Source organism: Dama dama, chromosome 16 (assembly GCF_033118175.1).
Source record: "Dama dama isolate Ldn47 chromosome 16, ASM3311817v1, whole genome shotgun sequence".
In the NCBI taxonomy this organism is placed as follows: domain Eukaryota; kingdom Metazoa; phylum Chordata; class Mammalia; order Artiodactyla; family Cervidae; genus Dama; species Dama dama.
The window spans coordinates 40,888,203-40,908,015 of record NC_083696.1 but is presented as its reverse complement, the minus strand read 5'-3'; the positions used below and the strand labels follow the sequence as shown (position 1 = coordinate 40,908,015).

The window sequence follows — 19,813 nt, the reverse complement described above, 5'->3', positions numbered from 1 at the left end:
GGTGGGGTTTGATCCCCGGTTGGGGAACTAAGATCTCATATGCAGTAGGGTGGCTTGACCAAAAAAAAAAAAAAAAAACCCACACAACCCCCTCCGAAACGAAGGCTCAGAGAGGGTAAGGAACTTGCTGCGACTCACAGCCGGCACGTGGCAGGGCCAGGGCGGGAATCCAGACAGAGAAGCTTACAAATCCACTCCGTGCTACGCAGTCTGTCTGGAGGAGCTGATGCCAGGAGTGAGAGGACTACAATTCTGTCCCAAACACGACGGACTCTAGGGAGGGAAGAGGGAGGCCTCGGGCCCATCCACAGGCACCGAGTCTGCCATCTGCCCTTTGTCTGGGAAGTCCTGGCCATTGCCTCGAATAGAAGACCCAGAGACTTTCCAAAAACGAAGTCTGCCAAGGAAGCTAGAAACTGCATTCTCGTCTATACTTTTCCATGGAGGACAAAGGCTATTTTGATAAAGGCTGGGATGTTAGGAGACATTTTTGTTTCTTTGCTTGTTTTTTGGTAGTGAGTGCTGGGAATAAAAGACCCTTCTCGAAACCACTTCCCTTTCAGATCTGCCCTGGATTAAACTCTGGAGACTCAAAGCCACACCTTCCCACTTCCTGTGGCCGGCTGCAGCACGCCCAGATTCTCCGCGCCTCAGCCTCCACAGCTGCTCAGCCTCTGCATGGGAGGTAAGCTCTGAGTCTGTCCCTGGCCTGCGTTTGCTTGAAAAACAGGAGGGGTCTTTTAACACAGGCCCATTTCCTCCTAAGTGACCTGACGGTGGATTTCCCAAAGATGAAGCCAGTGCTCAGATGTGCTCAGAACTTCCCTTGCCGCCAAACCCAGTCCTGAGTCCTGAGCCAAAGTTACTAAGACAAGCACCGCCAGTGGCTGGGGAGCCAGTGCAGCACCTCCAGCAGGCTGACGAGTGCTGGGCTTACAGTTACCTTTAAGTCTTACTCAGATTTGTGGGTGAGGGCTTGAAGAGGCCATTCCTCACTAGAGTTTCAAAATCTCAGGCCTTCACAGTCCAAGTGAGAGCACATAAAGCAACGGCAAGAGTCCTGGACATGAGTCCCAATTCCAGCTCTGTCAGAATTAGGTTTAAGACCTGAGAAAGTCACAACTCTACGGCCACTGGTCTCATCAGGAAAACCGGAGGCTGGACTGGACAAACTTTAAGGGCATGACACGTGGGATCTTAGTTCCCTGACCAGGGACTGAACCTGCGCCCCTGCAGTGGGAACAGAGTCCCAATCACTGGACCAGCAGAGAAGTTCCACAGTCCCAACTTCCTAAGAATCGAGATTTTCATCCTCTCCTGTTGGGATGATAAAATGGGGATAAAAGCTGTGAGCTTACAAGAGGGTTGTTGTTGATGAGTCACTAAGTCATGTACGACTCTTTGAGACCCCATGGATTGTAGCAAGTCAGGCTTCCCTGTCCTTCTCTATCTCCCAGAGTTTGCTCAAATTCATGTCCACTCAGTCAATGATGCCATCCAACCATCTCATCCACTGTTGTCCCCTTCTTTTCCTGCCCTCAGTCTTTCCCAGCATCAGGGTCTTTTCTAATGACCTGGCTCTTTGCATCAGGTGGCCAGAGTATTGGAGCTTCAGCATCAGTCCTTCCAATGAATATTCAGGCTTGATTTCCTTTAGGATGGACTGGTTTGATCTCCCTGCTATCCCAGGGACTCTCAAGAGTCTTCTCTGGCACCACAGTTCAAAAGCATCGTTTCTCCAGTGCTCAGCATTCTTCATGGTTCAAGTCTCACACCTGAACATGATGACTACTGGAAAAACCATAGCTTTGACTATATGGACCTCTGTCAGCAAAGTGATGTCTCTGCTTTTTTATAAGAGGGCAGGAGTCAATCACGTCCTTCCTCTGAGTGGCTCTGGGTCATGGCTAAGAATGAATGTAGCAGCAGAGAGAAGGGGACCTGGGCATCCCAGGGAGGCTCCTTGGGATTTTACGCAGCCTGAGGAGGCCGGAGATATAGGTCTGGGGCATGTCCCTGGTGAGTTTCATGAATGCTTTCAGTAAAGTGCAGACTGTCACAAACAGACCTCAGTGACAGGCTGCTCAGAAGCAGGGTGTCCGTCCTTACCTCCTCCTCCCAAGGAGGAGGCAGGGCCCAGGCTGACCTGAGGGAATAAAGTGTCCTGGGACAGGAGGGCCCTGCGAGCCCCCGCCTACGCGAGGTCCTAGAGCGACGCGACTGGGCTTAATAAGATCCTGGTTCTGCGTCTCCAGTCCCAGGACCTGCTGAGTCAAAGCTCCAGTTCTATACAAAGGCCGTGTGAGTCTCGGAGTCAAAGAACTGGTTACTCACTGTTTTGGGGACAATCTGTTTCTTGGGCTGACCAATCTTGAAAGGAATCCTGTGAGAGAGACAGAGAGAGACAAAGAGGGAGGTTAGGAGAAACGGGGAAGGACGTGGCTGAAAAGATTCAACGAGGTATGGCCACTTCCCCGCTGGAAGCGGTGCCTCACCTCAGGGTACTCACACCACACGTCTGTGGGTGGAGGACCATCAGCAGCCAGGCTGGGCTCCAGGGCAACGGTCCTCCACGGACACGCAGATGGAGGTGCCCCTGAGCACTACTGTCTGCAGTTTAAACAGACTGCAGAGGTGAAGCCAGGAAAAGCGAGGCACTGGATAGTGACAGTCACTACAAACCGTGCGTCTTGGGGAGTGGCTAGGTCAGAGAGGTCACAGGCTCACCTGGACAGTTCTCATCCTTGAAAACATGCCTTTAAAAAACCACCACAAAACCCACTATCATCTCCCCCCAAATAAATAACACAAAAGACAAACAAAAAACCCACTCTCATCTGTAGTAGGTGCTTCCCTATTTTTCTATAGAGAGACACACTGTGGAGGGCTTCTTCTTTTTTTTTTAAAGCTGATTAAAATAGATATATATTTATTTATATATTTGGTTGCACTGAGTCTTTGTTGCAGCATGTGGGATCTAGTTCCCTGACCAGGGGTTGAACCCGGGCCCCCTTCATCGGGAGCACGGAGTCTTAGTCACTGGACCACCAGGGAAATTCTGAAACCGTGGAGAGCTTCTTGTGGGGCTGGAGAGAGATGACAAATTGCAGGGGCATTAAGGATCAGTCAGGCTGGGTTATGTCCCGCAAAAACTGACAACATCTAAATAAAGCTAGCTTGGTGAAGAATCTAAATTCAGCTCAAGGTTGGCTCGAACTTGCTGGGAACCTCTGCCCCTCAGGCTGTCCACCTGGAAATGGAAGACAGCTTGCCCTGACAGGAGGAAGGTCATGGTGGAGGAGTCTAACCCTGCCTCCCCTCTCACGGACAGGCTGCCCTTCACCAGGACTGTGCCAGGACTTAATCTCCTACTCTGGGAAACCAGAGGGTTAAACTGGGAGTCTACAAGCTACCTTCAGGTGCTGAAAATTCTATGATCCTACAATTCTGAGAATTAAAGAAGCCACAGTGCAACCCAACAGCTACAGAAGCACAGGCTTCTCCCACCCAGGCAGGAGGGAGGGGAGCCTTCCTGGCTGGGATCAGATCAGGGAAGAGCCCTCGGGGTTCGGGTTGGACCCCCCTCAACACTCTCCTTCCAGGCTCAGGACCAGTGGTCCCTTCCATTCAAACCTCCCGCTCCCACCACGTCCCTCACCCCACCTCACACACACCCCTCTCCTGGAGCCCAACTTCTCCTGGCCCGCGCTGACCAACACTGCCACTAAACCCAATGGTATAATTAACCACCGATAATAACCCCAGACAACGATCTGGTTGAGAGGATGGGCCAGCCTGAGTCACAGTGGTTTAAATTTAATTTCTGGAGGACATCCTGTTTATTGTTAACCCAGCCCCGTAATTTGGGAGTGTTAACTCTTTGGGGGCTGGCTCATTCACGTGGCTTCCGTAAACAAATCAGCTCTGGCTGTGTCATTACCAGGGGAAGGGAAGCGATGGAACTGAAAAGGAAAGGGGAACAAAATGAAATTGCCATTTCCCTTTCACAGACCTGAAGAAGACAGGTTAAGAGGAGAGCCTTAGACTCCTCCCCGCCTCCTCCCAGTTACTTTTCCCCAGATCAGGGACTCCAGCTGATTGACACAATGGTTTTGGACAGCGAGACACTGCCTTCAAGGACCATTTTGGTAACAGTGCAAATGAGGTCCTGGTGGCATTGCAAAAGGACTGATCCTGCTCTGTGGCAAGCATAAGGCCTATAAAAACCTCAAGACCAGGAATCAGAAACCCCAGTCTCTGCCTCTGGCTAGTTTCTTAGACAAACTATAAAACAAAGGAGTTGGACTAGATGGCCCTTTCAGCTTATCTAAAACTTCAATTCTACACTGAACCTCCCTTCCAAGAATGTGGGGAGCAGGATGAGAATGCTAAACACGACTCAGAGCAGTCGGCAAAGTGACGCTAACTTGGCGTCTAGTGCTACTGCCTCCCCGGTGGTTCTCATGAAGAATCTGCCCGCAGTGCGGGAGACCTGGGTTCAATCTCTGGGTTGGGAAGATCCCCTGGAGAAGGGAATGGCCACCCACTCCAGTATTCTTGCCTGGGAAATCCCATGGACAGAGGAGCCTACAGTGCAAGGGGTTGCAAAAGAGTCGGACGTGACTGAGCAACTAACACACACGACATTACTACCAACTAGAGACAAAAGGAATTAGGAACTTTGATTCCATTATTTGTGGTGCCACAGCCTGCCTCTCTCTAAATCTTAATTTAGAATCACTGTATTTTTAGAGCTGCGAGTTGCCATAGAAATTTTTCCAGTTCAACCCTCTCATTTGGTGGATGGAGGAGATATGGAGGGGCGCAGTGACGAGCCCAGGGTCACGCGACGACAGGACGCAGAACAAACTGTCAGGGCCTCGATTTGTTCATATTTCTCTCAGCTACTCAGAGTGTAATACTCTTTCACACGAACACATTCCTTCACGTGTATTTGAAGAAACTAGGAAAAACCATCTGCCCACAATACCTCATCTTAAAATACTATGGATTTTACAAAGGGTTCATGGTTATGAGACAGGAAACGAAAAGAGGACTGTGTTATCAGGAGAAGGAGACTGCTGCTGAAAGGGGTGCGTCTACACAAATGAGAGGCTCCAGGCACTGTGTAGACGGAGCCAGGTCTCTGTAATCTCACTGTCAGCAACTGACAATCACCTATAACTTTATCATTCAATTCTGATCAGGTTTCAGTTCACCTCTTCAAAAGCCATCTCCCTGCCTGAAGAATGCTTTTTTTTTTTAAATTTTTTTTTTAATTAGTTGGAGGCTAATTACTTCACAACATTTCAGTGGGTTTTGTCAAACATTGATATGAATCAGCCATAGATTTACACGTATTCCCCATCCCGATCCCCCCTCCCACCTCCCTCTCCACCCGATTCCTCTGGGTCTTCCTAGTGCACCAGGCCCGAGCACTTGTCTCATGCATCCTACCTGGGCTGGTGATCTGTTTCACACACAAGAATGCTTTTCTTTAAAAAAAAAAAAAAGTTACTTTTAAAAGTTTTAGGTTTACAGACAATTGTGAAGACAGTCCCTAACTCCATATATTCCACACCCAGTTTCCCTTATTATTAACCTCTTTCAGTGTATGGTGTATTTATTACAATTGAGAAGCCAATCCTGAGATTTACTCAGATTCCCTTAGGTTTGACCTCAGGTTCTTTGAAGTTCAGGATCACAGCCAGGCTGCTGCATTCCATTTAGTTGTTAAGTCTCCTTAGCCTCCTCCTGATCTTTTCTCAGACCTTCCCTGTTTTCTGATGATCCTGACCATTTTCAGGAGTGCTGGTCAGGTATTCTATAGACGGTCCCTTGGCTGGGGTTTGTCTTCTCTTTTTCTCATGGCTGGATTGGGGTTACTGGTTGTAAGGGGAAGAAGTAAAAGAGCCATTCTCGCCGCACCAATAGCTTTCTAAAAAAAAAATTTACCATTGGAATTTTCTAAAAATTCTTTACTGACTTAGTACACAATATTGCTTCTGATCTATGTTTTGCTTTTTTTTTTTTTTCCCGCCTCGAGGCATGTCGGATCTCAGCTCCCCGAGCAGGGATCCATGGCAGCCCCTGCACTGAAGGTGCAGTCTGAACCACTGGACTGCCAGGCAAGTCTCTCAAAGCGCCTTCTTACAGGTGATGGGGGCCTCGGTCACGGGGCTGAAGCAGTGTTTTCCAGGATTCTCCACTCTACGATCACTTCCCACCCCCGTGCCCTGGAATGCCCCCTCCCCTCTTTGGAAGGAAGCCGCCAGGCACAGCCCATACTTGAGGAGGAGTAATACTCCACCCCCTGGAGGGCAGAGTATTGGCACGAGTTATTTGGGATTCTGCACGGGAGAGTTCTGTTCTTCGTTTGTTTATTTATTCAGTCATTTGTATCAGTGTAAGTGCACGTTTACTTTGTATGAGTTATAATCCAATACTACTTTATCTGTTCGTCCGACTGTCCCAGCCTCGGGAGCTGCTCTAGTTGGCCCCTGTGCCTTCTGACACACCCACGTCAGTGTGTGTGTTCTGTTTAGCACTTCCTTGCTTTCTGGACAACAAGGTGCTCATTGTGTGCATTTCCGGCACCAGCCTCAGAACTGGTGAAGGAACTCCCGAAACCAGCAGCCACTGTGCCTCCATAACACGGTCTCGCTCTGCCGTTTAGCTTCCTTTCTCTTTCAGCCAATACAACTGCCACCCTGGTTCAGCCGAGTGGCTGTTCATTTGTTCTCCAAATCCTAACTCCCTGTCCCAAAGTGGGACGTCCTTTTTTTTTTTTTTTTAAAGCGTCAACACTGTCACTTACAATTTCATCAGGACAAAAGGTATAAAACTTGGGGCAACTGGAACATACAGCCACCCCACCCACAGGGAACCCTTCCCTTCTCCTGGTTTCATCAAAGCTGTTCTGAGTCTCAAACTTTGTTGACCTTCTTTGAAATGTCGATGACTTTATTTGGCATTTAAAAATATTCTACCTTTTACAGTTGATTACAGTTCATCTCTTTAAAAAGTAAAACATGCTCATCAGAGAAAACTTCAGAAATACAGAAAAGCCTAGAAGAGAGAAAAAAAGAGAGAGAGAAAGAGGAGGAAAAGAAAAAGAAAAAACCCCAAACAGCCCACAGTCTCCTATTGAAAGACAACCAAGGTTAATGTTTTGGTGTTAATTATATTTTAACATTTGCAGGAAAAAAAACAAAAACACAAAAGAAAACAAAGCTTGAAGCAGATATGCCAAATGTTAGTAGTTAATTCCGGGTGGTGAGAATATGATTACTGTTCTCTTCTTTGCACTTCCCCTATTTCTCAAATAAACTTAAGAAAAAACTTACTTTTTTTTCCTGACTATAAAAATAACACCTGATCAGTGTCAAAAACTTGGAAAACTATGAAGAACACAACGCAGATACAAACACACAAAATCCCAGAGAAAAAGTACCGCCTCAAACCTCAGTGGACATGCGTGTGCACACGTGTACAGTAGATACATTACTTACACAACTTTTAAAAAATAAAGGGACCATATATCAGGAGTGTTTTTATATGCCAATTTAGTTTTCATTGGCCTTTTTCTTTTTTTATTATTTATGTTTAATTAATTTATATTATTTGTTTTTAATTGAACAATAACTGCTTTACAATATTGTGTTGGCTTCTGCCATACCTCAACATGAATCAGCCACAGGTATACATACGTTCCCTCCCTCCCACTCCATCCTACCCCTCTAGGTTGTCACAGAGCCTTGGTTTGAGCTCCAAGTCATTCACCAGATTCCCACCGGCTATTTTACATGTGGTAATGTACATGTTTCCATGCTACTGTCTCCATTCACCCTCGTCTTTCCCCCCACCCCCGTGTTCCCTACATCAGCTTCTCCACTGCTGCCCTGCACCATCTTTCTAGATTCCATATGTGTGTGTTACAATATGACATTTGTTTTCTTTCTGACTTCACTCTGTATAATAATTAGCCTGATTTTAACAGCTAACTAGTGTTTCATTAATCAACTGTACCACTAGTTTTCTTTTTGTACTCACATCACTCACTCACTGTTCATTTCAACTGCTTCAAGTTTTTCTTCTCTTGAAAATGAAAATGAATGGCTAAATCTTTGGGCACATCAAGGGTTAGTTACAATTAGTTGGAATCGCTGGGTCAAAGGATACCTGCAGGTTCAAGGTTTTGATTCACTTGCCAAATGGACCCTGAGACAGATTGAAACAGTTTACATATTTTTAAAGGACTGAAATAGTTTATATTTTGCCACCAGCACTTTGGACAGTGTATTAGGATTATTTTCCTGGCTTACTATTTCCCTTTCCATTTTATAGGTGTGTGTGTTTAACGTAGAGGCTTTTAATTAGTATGAAGTCGAAATGACCAAGTCTATCTTTTTCCTTTACATTTTCTTCTTTTGATATCCTACAAAGACCTACCTCCTCCACCCCAACACAGAAAAATTCATCTAGATTTACTTTATTACTTTTATGACTTCCTCTTTAAGCTTTGCTCTTATCAAAGCTATACATGTGCATTGTTAACAAGGGAACAATGTTTGCTAAGCAAAACATTAGGTTCTAGGCTCCCCAATCTCAATCACTTGAGATGAGCACTTCTAACTTGGCTGTTCTTTTTTGTTGTTGTTGTTGTTTGATGTGTACCTTTGCATCTTTAAATAGAAAATGTGAGCATTGCCCCTCTTTGATCATTAGGTTTCAGGCCTAGCTATTGACTTTTTATTGTGGAAGAAGATTTAACTAAACAAACACATGCACCTCTTTTGGGTCTTCACCCCTATTACCAAAGGCATATTTGCAACTCTTGTCTTCTCAATAGAGTTATATTGTGATCTGGTTAGATTCATATGAAATGCACTATTAGGAACATAATGTAATTTGTTTTCCTTCCTGCGTGTGGCAGCCAGCAGACTGTTCAGCCTCAGCCAAATCTTCAGGAGACAGCAGAGTTCCTGAGCCAAACTCCCCAGCTGAGCCACTCCCAAATTCCTGACAATCAGAAACTGGTATTGTTGGGAGGCACTGTTTGGGTAGGGGGGGAGATAATCTGTTACACAGCAACATAGAACTCAGAACACTGCATAAGTTTCCCTAAAAACAGTTTTTACTTTCACATGCTTAATTTTCTATGTTTAGCCCTAATCCTCTTTCAATTGTCTAAATCTACTCAGTACATTCCCTTGAATTAGGTGTTCTATCATCTTCCCTTCCTGAAAGTCTCTACTGGAGCGTTGAACCTAGTCTGGATGGACTGCCTCTGCTCCTGGGCTCTCCCATCACCACCTTCACAGGGATTTCTCTGGCCTCTCTCCTAGGAGCTTCTCCACCTGGACTCTGGGTCTTCCCCTTTCTTGCTTTACTCCTCATCTGGGTGGGCAAAGTTGTGAGGGAAATAATTTTTTAAAATGTATTTATCTGGTTGTGCCAGGTTTCAGCTGAAGCATGTAGAATCTAGTTCTCTGATCAGGGACTGAACCTGGGCCCTCTGCATCGGGAGTGTGGAGTCTTAGCCATTGGACCACCAAAGAAGTCCTGGAGATCATTTCTGATATGGCACAACCCAAACTCTTTTTATCCTATCCTCACGCTATAGTTAGTTGGACTGGGTATAGAATTATAGGCTGGGAACGACTTCTTCCAGAATCTCAAAGGCACTGCTTCCTTGGCTTCTCTTTTCCCAGTACCATTTCGGTGGTGAAGTCTGAAGTCACTCCGATTCCCAAACCTTTGCAAGGGATCTGCTTTTTATTTTCTTCATGCGAGCTTCAAGGATCAGATGTGCATCCTCTGCAGTACAGAATTTCACAACAATGTACCTTGTGGTGTTTTCATCCATTGTGCTGGGGTAGTCACAGGACTCTGTCAGGTTGGCCATTTATAATCTTTAGTTCTTGGATTAAAGGAGACTTTGTTGTTGTTGACCCACTCCCATTTTCTGTTTGCCTTTTTAAAAAATTTCTGAAATAATTCTGATGCTGACCTTGGTTGGTCCTCTAATTTCCCTGTTTTTTTTTTTCAATGTCTCCTTATCTTTTAATATTTCTAAAGAGATTTTCACTTCTGCTATCATGTTTTTCATTTCCAACAGCTCTTCCTAATTTTCAGGATGTCTTTTTTCAAAAAAGAGTAACCTGTTTTTACTTATCAGATGCTTTATTTGAAACTTTCAATGAGAGCTTTGAAAAGAGCTTCCTCTTCTTTTAGAGTCTCAGTTTCCCTTCAAGTTGCTTTTATGGTTTGTTTTAGTCTCCATTTTTCATACTAAATACGTCCCTTGGACGAACAGTAAAACTTAGTTATCTTCTCGAATATATGACTAGGAACCAAAAGGCAGCTGTGAGCACATGAATAGTGTCAGTCTACTATGTAGGATGATCTGGCTGAGAAGTCTTGTAGGGGATACTTGATGTCAGTATCTGGTCTTTTCTCTGAGGGAGGTGAAATTCCCTAAGAGAAGATTCTTCCACGCCCATGCACTGGATATAAAGACCCAAGCTCACTGTTCTGGGATCTCAGGGAGAAGAGGCCCTGTGTGTGTGCATGTGGGGAAGGAGTGTGTCAGCACTCTATATGCATTCATCCACTTCATCCCCTATGAAGTCTTGCCCTCACCTGTGGCCCTGAAGCTTACACAATTCTGCATACCCTTTTAAAGAAAGAGATTCCAAAACTGCAAATGTAAAAATAGGTCTGAAAGTGAATGTTTATTTAGACAGAGAAAAGAGCATAATAAATTACAAGTTATAAAGCCTGACAAATAACATGAATATCAGAAAATCAAGAATAACCTAATATTTTTATTAATCATCTGCCTGACACACCTTTATATTTATTTCTCTACATTTTTTTTTTTTTTGGCTGCATAGTCTATGATTGCCTCTTCATATGACACAGACTTGATAAATCATTTTCTCAGAGAGAAAAGAAAGATAATTCAGCCTTTTTTCCAGTGGCATTGATTGAAATTTGTTTTTTATTACTGACAGTTTAGAAAAGCTTTTTTATGCAGCTTACTGGTAACGTATAAATATAATATAAATTTTAGGAGTGTTGTAAAATTTATGAAAATCTCATGTTTCTTTCATAAGTAAACTGTAAGATTTCAGGGCACATTTCAGATTCTCTTGTACAATGACTAATCTTAAATGCTCTCTGAATTAATGAGAGAAACTGGCTTGTCACTGATGTCCTCTTAGGAGGGCATACCATGAGTTTTATGTTTTCTTTGTTATGCCTTTCATGTTAAATCCACTAGAAATTTAAATGTTTTAGCAACATGTTCATATGATTTGCTCCTCCTCTTCATTAGCTGGATTATCAAATAATCATCACTCCTATTTAAAACTGATCTTATTCTCTTAATGAATTGCTAGCTTTCAGTACAATGTGACATTGTTTTGTTACTCTTTACTTGATTTCAGAATATTATCTATGATTTCATTGCTCCCCTTTGTCACTTGTTTTGTGTTTTATCTAATTTTCCTTTTAACTATAAAATAAATTGAAGATGACAAAAAAAGGCATATCCTTTGTATATTTCCAATATAGGAGTCTGTAATGTCTCACTTGGTTTATTAAAGTTTTCCAAAAATCTCCTTACAAACTGAAGTCAAAACAGCAAACTCTCAATTCAACATCCCCCTACCCCAATCCTGTCCCATCTCAAAAAAGGTCCAGGCTACTCTAAAGCTGCCTGACATGAAGGTTAGTATATAGAAGCAAAAGGACCTAGAGATTGTAATACCAAGTGAAGTCAGACAAAGACAAACATCAAATGATATCACTTTTATGTGGAATCTAAAAAAATGGTACAGAAGAACCTTTTACAAAACAGAAACTGAGTCAGATATAGAAAACAAACTACGGTCACCAAGGTAAAAGGATCAGGGAGGAATGAATCGGGAGACGGGGACTGACATGTACACATCGCTATATATAAAACAGATAACTGAACAATAAGGACTTAATGTGCAGCGCAGGGAGCTCTACTCAATACTCTGTAATAATGTGTAAAGGGGGGCCTCGCAGGTGGCTCAATGTTTAAAAAAAAAAAACAAAAAACCCGCCTGCCAATTCAGGAGATGCAGGAGACTCAGGTTTGATCCCTAGGTTGGGAAGATCCCCTGAATAGGAAATGACAACCCACTCCAGTATTTTTGCCTGAAAAATCCCATGGACAGAGGGGCCTGGTGGGCCATAGTCCACGGGGTCACCAAGAGTTGTACGTGACTGACCTACATGGGAACCTACACACACACAACCTACGCGGGAACAGAATCTAAAAGAGGGGCTACATGTGTTTGCACAACTCACTCACTTTGCGATACAGCAGAAACTAACGCAACATTGCAAACCAACCGTACTAAAAAAATTTGTAAGAAAAAGAAAACGGAAGAAAGGAAGGCAGAGGTAAGCTTAACTGAGAGCAGCATAAATACATTTCCGAAGTTTATGGAAATAGGATCATTTGTACACATGGCTAGGCTTCCTACCAGGGCCCTGGACAAAGTCCATGTAAGCAAGGGGCCCTGAAGCTGAAGCTTTATTAATTTCACCCAGTAAATCCACCTTTGTGTGCCCTCGTAGAGAAACTCTCTGCTTCACACTCTTCAGGGTGCAGCCCCTTGATTCTTCTGCTAGGGTGAGGTGGGGACAGCCTCTGGGGAAATGGACTTGGGGAGGAGATGGTAGGACTCTCACCTTTTTCATAGGCAGCTTTCAACCAGTCTTCCTAACCTGAGTGTTTGGCTTTGCTTTGCTTCTAGAGGTGTCCAGGGCCACCAATTCCCGAACCTTTGAGGATTTTATGACGGAAGTTCTTGGTTTTTCAGAATGCTAGTTCACGATCTGGCTTCCTGGGAAATGCCAAGTCCATTACCCAATGTAACTGCATTCTAAACCCCAAGTGTTGTTGATAACAAATACCAAAAAGCAAAGATTAAAAATCTAGAGTAGAGGTTAGACTCTCAAAAATACAGTATTAAAAAAACAAACAAAACAAAATCACAAAGATTATAAAAAATATATATGAAGTTTGCTTTAAAAATAGGGTCTTTTTTTTTTTTTTGGCAAGACAGGAAACACAGAAAAGGTGTATAAACTTGAACCCAAAACAACAAAGTAAATGGCAACGGGATCATACTTGTCAATAATTACCTTAAATGTAAATGGGTTGAATGCCCCAACCAAAAGACAAGGACTGGCTGAATGGATACAAAAACAAGACCCCTATATATGCTGTCTACAAGAGATCCACCTCAAAACAAGGGACACATACAGACTGAAAGCAAAGGGGTGGAAAAAGATATTTCACGCAAATGGAGACCAAAAAAATCAGGAGTAGCAATAGTCATATCAGATAAAATAGACTCTGAAATAAAGGCTGTGGAAAGAGACAAAGAAGGACACTACATAATGATTAAAGGATCAATCCAAGAAGATGTAACAATTATAAATATATATGCACCCAACACAGGAGCACCGCAATATGTAAGGCAAATGCTAACAAGTATGAAAGGGGAAATTAACAATAACACAGTAATAGTGGGAGACTTTAATACCCCACTCACACCTATGGATAGATCAACTAAACAGAAAATTAGCAAGAAAACACAAACTTTAAGTGACACAATGGACCGGTTAGACCTAATTGATATCTATAGGACATTTCACCCCAAAACAATGAATTTCATCTTTTTCTTAAGTGCACACAGAACCTTCTCCAGGATAGATCACATCCTGGGCCATAAATCTAGCCTTGGTAAATTAAAAAAAAACTGAAATCATTCCAAGCATCTTTTCTGATCACAATGCAGTAAGATTAGATGTCAATTACAGGAAAAAAACTATTAAAAATTCCAACATATGGAGGCTGAACAACACGCTTCGGAATAACCAACAAATCACAGAAGAAATAAAAAAAAGAAATCAAAATATGCATAGAAACGAATGAAAACCAAGTGTTGTTGATGTCTCTTCTATATTTCTTGAATTTGTAGATTCACGATTTTTAAAAAATCATCTGTGTTTCTTGTAGGATTTGTAAGGGAGATAAAACTAGATGCATAATATTACACATTATAATGTATAATGTACTATATATTATGGATACATTATATTATACTATATATACCTAGTTTCTCTCTCACAAATCCCACAACCTGTCACCTCTACTCAGAACCTGCTTTATTAATTTTAAATAACAACTTTATGAGATGAAATTCACATACTATAAGATTCATTCTTTTATAAGTGCACAATTTGGTGTTTTATACTGGTGTTTTTATAAGTGTACAATTCACAGTCTTGTACAACCCTCACCACTAATTTTATTTTATTTTTGACCATGCTGTGCAGCTTGTGGGATCTTAGTTCCCAGACCAGGGATTGAACCTGCACCCTTGGCAGTAAAAGCAGAGTCCTAACTACTGGACTGCCAGAGAATTCCCACCACTAACTAATTTTAGAACATTTTCATCACCCAAAAGGAAACCCCGTATCTATTAGCAGTTTCATCACCCAAAGGGAAACCCTGTATCTATTAGCGGTCATTCACCATTTAAAGCTCAACATTCAGAAAACTAAGATCAAGGCATCCAGTCCCATCACTTCATGGCAAATAGATGGGGAAAGAGTGGAAACAGTGGCTGACTTTATTTTTCTGGGCTCCAGAATCACTGCAGATGGTGATTGCAGCCATGGCTTATTCCTTGGAAGGAAAGTTATGACCAAGCTAGACAGCATATTAAAAAGCAGAGACATTACTTTGTCAACAAAGGTCCGTCTAGTCAAGGCTATGGTTTTTCCAGTGGTCATGTATGGATGTGAGAGTTGAACTATGAAGAAAGCTGAGTGCTGAAGAATTGATGCTTTTGAACTATGGTGTTGGAGAAGACTCTTGAGAGTCCCTTGGACTGCGGGGAGATCCAACCAGTCCATCCTAAAGGAGATCAGTCCTGGGTGTTCAATGGAAGGACTGATACTGAAGCTGAGACTCCAATACTTTGGCCACCTGCTGTGAAGAAATGACTCATTTGAAAAGACCCTGATGCTGGGAAAGATTGAGGGCAGGAGGAGAAGGGGACGACAGAGGATGAGATGGTTGGATGGCATCACCAACTCAACGGACATGGATTTGGGTGGACTCCGGGAGTTGGTGATGGACAGGGAGGCCTGGTGTGCTGCGGTTCATGGGGTCACAAAGAGTCAGACACAACTGAGAGACTGAACTGAGCCATTTTGTAGTGTAGCAGAAAGACACTTTCAGTCTCTAAGAATTTGCCTATTCTGGATATTTCACATAAATAGAATCATATAACATGTGGCCTTTTGTGTTGGCTTCTTTCACTGAGCAAAATGTTTTCAAGGATTAGCCATGTTGTCGCACGTATGAGTATGATGTTGAGCCTCTTTTTTGGTGTTTATTAGTCATTTGTGTATCTTCTCTGGAGAAACATCCATTCAAATTGTTAGCCCATTTAAAAACCTGATGTTCTTTTAACTGTTGAGTTGTAAGAGTTCTTACAGCTGTTGAGTTGTAAGAGTTGTGGGTACAAGTCCCTAATCAGATATATGTTTTGCAAATATTTTCTGTCACTTGTGATTTGTTTTTTTCCACTTTCTTCATGGTGTCCTTTGAAGAATTAAAGTTTTAGATTTTAAAATAGCCGAACCTATGTTTTCTTTTGTTGTTTGTGGTTTTGTTTTTTGTATCTAAGAATTCTTTGCCAAATCCATGAAGATTCATATTTACGTTTTCTTTGAGTGTTCTAGTTTCAGTTCTTAGATCCTTTTTAACTTCAGTACATAGTGTAGGTAAGGGTCCTACTTCATTGTTTTGCATGGGGCCATCCAGTTATCCCAGCATTGTTGGTTGAAAAGACTTTCCTTTTCCGTTGAACTGTCCTGGCATACTTGTTAAAAATCAACAGACCATCACTGTAAAGGTTTATTTCTGGACTGAATTCTATTCCATTGATTTACATATCTACCTTAATGCTAGTACTACATTGTCTTAATTACTGCTGCTTTGTAGTAAGTTTTGAGATTGGGAAGAGGAAGTCCTCCAACTTTGTACTTCTTTGCTAAGACTGTTTTGGCTATTCTGTGTCCCTTGCATTTCCAAATGAATTTTAGTGGTTTGTTTTTCATATTTAAATCTTCACTCCATGTAGAGTTTGAGTGTATGGTTAGCCAGTTGCTTTAACATGATTTAAAAAAATGATCTTTAAAAAATTTTTTAAAAAGATTTTTGTTTTAAATGACCATTTTAAAAGTCTTTATTGAATTTGTTACAATATTGTTTTTGTAAGTTGGCCATGAGGCACTTGGGATCACAGCTCCCCAACCAGGGATCGAACCTGCATCCCCTGTATTGGAAGGCAAAGTTCTTAACCACTGGACCACCAGGGAAGTCCTCCCCCCGCCAAAAAAAAATTAATCTGTCTTTGAAAAATAATTTTATTAGTGTTAAACATTTCCACTCTATAGCACAAGAAGGTTCACTCTCTTTCGAACAACACAGGTTTAATTATTTAGGTTTATAACAACTCAATACTAGTAAGCAGATCCTTCTCATTACATTTCTTTTTAAGGTACTTTCTTGGCTACTTTAACTTTGTTTTCAGATTTAACATGAAATTCAAAATCATGTGCTGTATCCTCCCTTCTAAATCAGGGTATTTATTACTGAAAATACATTTAGTTTAGTTCAGTCGCTCAGTCATGTCCGACTCTTTGCGACCCCAGGCCTCCCTATCCATCACCAAGTCCCGGAGTTTACTCAAACTCAAGTCCATTGAGTCAGTGATGCCATCCAACTATCTCAGCCTCTGTCGCCCCCTTCTTCTCCTGCCTTCAATCTTTCCTAGCATCAGGGTCTTTTCAAATGAGTCAGTTCTTCACAGCAGGTGGCCAAAGTATTGGAGTTTCAGCTTAGGCATCGGTCCTTCCAATGAACACCCAGGACTGATCTCCTTTAGGATGGACTGGTTGGATCTCCTTGCAGTCCAAGGGACTCTCAAGTCTTCTCCAACACCACAGTTCAAAAGCATTGATGCTTCAGCGCTCAGCTTTCTTTATAGTCCAGCTTTCATAGCCATCCATACGTGACTACTAGAAAAACCATAGCTTTGACTAGATGGACCATTGTTGGCAGAGTAATGTCTCTGTTGGCAGAGTAATGTCTCTGCTTTTTAATATGCTGTCTGGGTTGGTCATAACTTTTCTTCCAAGGAGCAAGCGTCTTTTAATTTCATTGCTACAGTCACCATCTGCAGTGATTTTGGAGCCCCCAGAAATAAAGTCTGTCACTGTTTCCACTGTTTCCCCATCTATTTGCCATGGAGTGAAAATACATTATATTTATAAATTAACTTATGAAGAACTTACATCTTTATAAATATTAGATTTGCTCGTTTAGGGTCAAAACATTTGTTTCCAGTCGCTGAAGTCTTTTTATCATTTCTTTTGGCCTTAAGAGTTTTTTCATATAGGTCCGCTACATTTATTTTGTTAAATATTAACATCCCAAAGTAACACTTAAAGGTGAAATTTTTTGCCCTACATGTCTTAAGTGCATTCCATGGAATTTTATATTTTGGTTATGCTATGAATGGATTCTCTTTTTCACTTCATCTTCCTGGTACACAGGAAAGCTATGGGGTATTAAATATTTACCCCATAACCAGTCACCACACCTATATGTTTAACCTGGTCTTAATAGCCCAAGAAATTTGGCTGGCAAGAAAAAAAGAACTAACTAGGTTTTCCAAATAGTCATATTTTAAGATTTTCCTCTTCTTCCCCAATATTTAATATCTACTTATTGTCTTGTATTATGGCATTGGCTAGAAGTTGTAGAAAAGTGCTTCTGACTTTAGTAAGAATCTCTGAGCTTAATCTTCTGCTATAGAACAAGAAGGTGGCTCCTGGTTTCAGCCAAGAAGCCTCCCATTGGGTTGGCCAAAAAGTTCATTTAGGTTTTTTCTGTATGATAGTAGAAAAGCCTGAAAGAACATTTTGGCCAACCCAATAATAGTAAGGAAATATTTTTCTGTTTCCAGTTTACTGAAAGATATAAAGACTGGACTTTTGAATTATATCAATGCCTTTTCAGCATGCATTAACTGACCAGTTGGTTCGCCTATGACGTGCTGTGATGAACTGTGTGAATGCATGTCCCAAGAACATGCCATCCTTTCATTACTGAAGTAAGCTCTATTTGGTAAAAAGTGCAGGTTAATTAACTCTGATGTGCACACATCTTGTCCTCTCATCACAGCGCACAAGCACCTCCAGGGCAGGGACTCAGGGTTATGCTTCGTGCATCTCCTGCAAGTGCTGGACTAGGCACAGTGCTATTTTCAACCTTTTACTGAATCAACAGCCGGTGACTATGTATTAAGGGTATCCTTCATGCCTAGTACTACGTGAGGATTAGGGATCTCAGGATGAACAAGGCAGACTCATTCTATGATTTCATGGAGCTTATAGTCTGGTTTCATGCACATGGTAAGCAGGGAATGAATGATTAAATGAATGAGTAAAATGAGACCATTGCCCTGAGGGCCCTATCAAATACCACAGTATAATTTAGGGCTCCTGAAAAAAGCTACTCTTAGATCAGGCTACATACAGAACAAAGAAAGGTAGTATCTTCGCCTTGGTCTCCCAGTCCTTATCTAGTTATAATAAAAACCTAAAAAGGCATCACCAGCCACAAGCACCAGCCGGGGTCAAGGCAAAGTACATTCAGTGGAGACCGAGAGAACAGAGCTGGCCTTTGGCACTGGCAGTAAAGCCTGGCCAAGTTAGCAGCGTATGGGTCAAGGGAACACATTTTCAAGAGACTTAGAGGAAACGTGAAAAGAGAAGAGCCTCCTGGGTTTCTTCAGGCTGCCAAAGGGCAAATGTGCCCTGCTCTGCCAGAGAAAGAGCCAGAGGACTTGGGCAGGTGGTCTGACGGAGGGATCAGATTCTCTGCCGCTGAAGTGGTAAAGGGTGGAGAGAGAGCAAAGCAACCTTAAGTCTTCTTCTGCCCCTTCGTCTCCCCGACCTCTGGGTTTCATCCTGCGGTTCAAGGCCCCACAGAGACAGCCTCAGAAGCGGCAGCAAGAGTGACAGCAAGGCAGCATCTCTCGAGAGCACGGCTGCCCTGGGGCAGCTGGGGCTCCGGGACGAGGGGCTCACTGGGCTTCCAGACTTCTGTCCTCCTCCTCCTCGTCCTCACAGCTCTCCCCTTGGAATCGGGGGGTGGGTGGTGGTCAGCAGAGGTCCAGAGAGGGGACGGGGCTCGCTCCCCGGAGAACCTCTAAACTCTGGAAGCTATCAGAAAGGCTGTGAGCTCCCAACCCAGGGAGTGGGCTTCCTTACTTGGTTCTCCTCGCCATTCCATAAATACGAGCACCAGAGGGCAGGGGAAGGAATATTTTGGTCTCGGGGACAAAATGGAGAAAACATTTCTCTCAGCCCTGCCCTTTTCCAACCCCCAACCAGCCCCACCTCAGAAAAGAAAAAAAAAAAAGTTCTCTGTGTACAGAGGGAAAGGGGAAGAGGGGGGAAAGGGTTCTATTTTCTTTCACAATAAAGAAAAGTCAACAGGATGTTCTCCAAAGCTACAAATATACTTTTTCAAACAGTAAATATCTCTATTAGCAGCAGGATGCCAGTTGGCTAATTCTGTCTGTCTCAGTAAAACCTTTCCCAAAAAACTCCTGCTCTTGTGTAATGTCTATTTACAAAACCAGCTCTTGTGCCTTTTCAATTTGCTGGGTTTCTCAAT

General features: G+C 42.7%; 1 protein-coding gene across 1 annotated transcript in view; it reads right to left on the bottom strand.

Moving 5' to 3' along the window:
• Positions 1-19,813, bottom strand: part of BIN3 (bridging integrator 3) — a 50,196-nt gene that overhangs the window by 20,510 nt on the left and 9,873 nt on the right. The window contains exon 2 of the mRNA XM_061163906.1: positions 2,335-2,383. Within this exon, the coding sequence (XP_061019889.1) occupies positions 2,335-2,383 (49 nt within the window). The remainder of the gene's footprint in view (positions 1-2,334; positions 2,384-19,813) is intronic.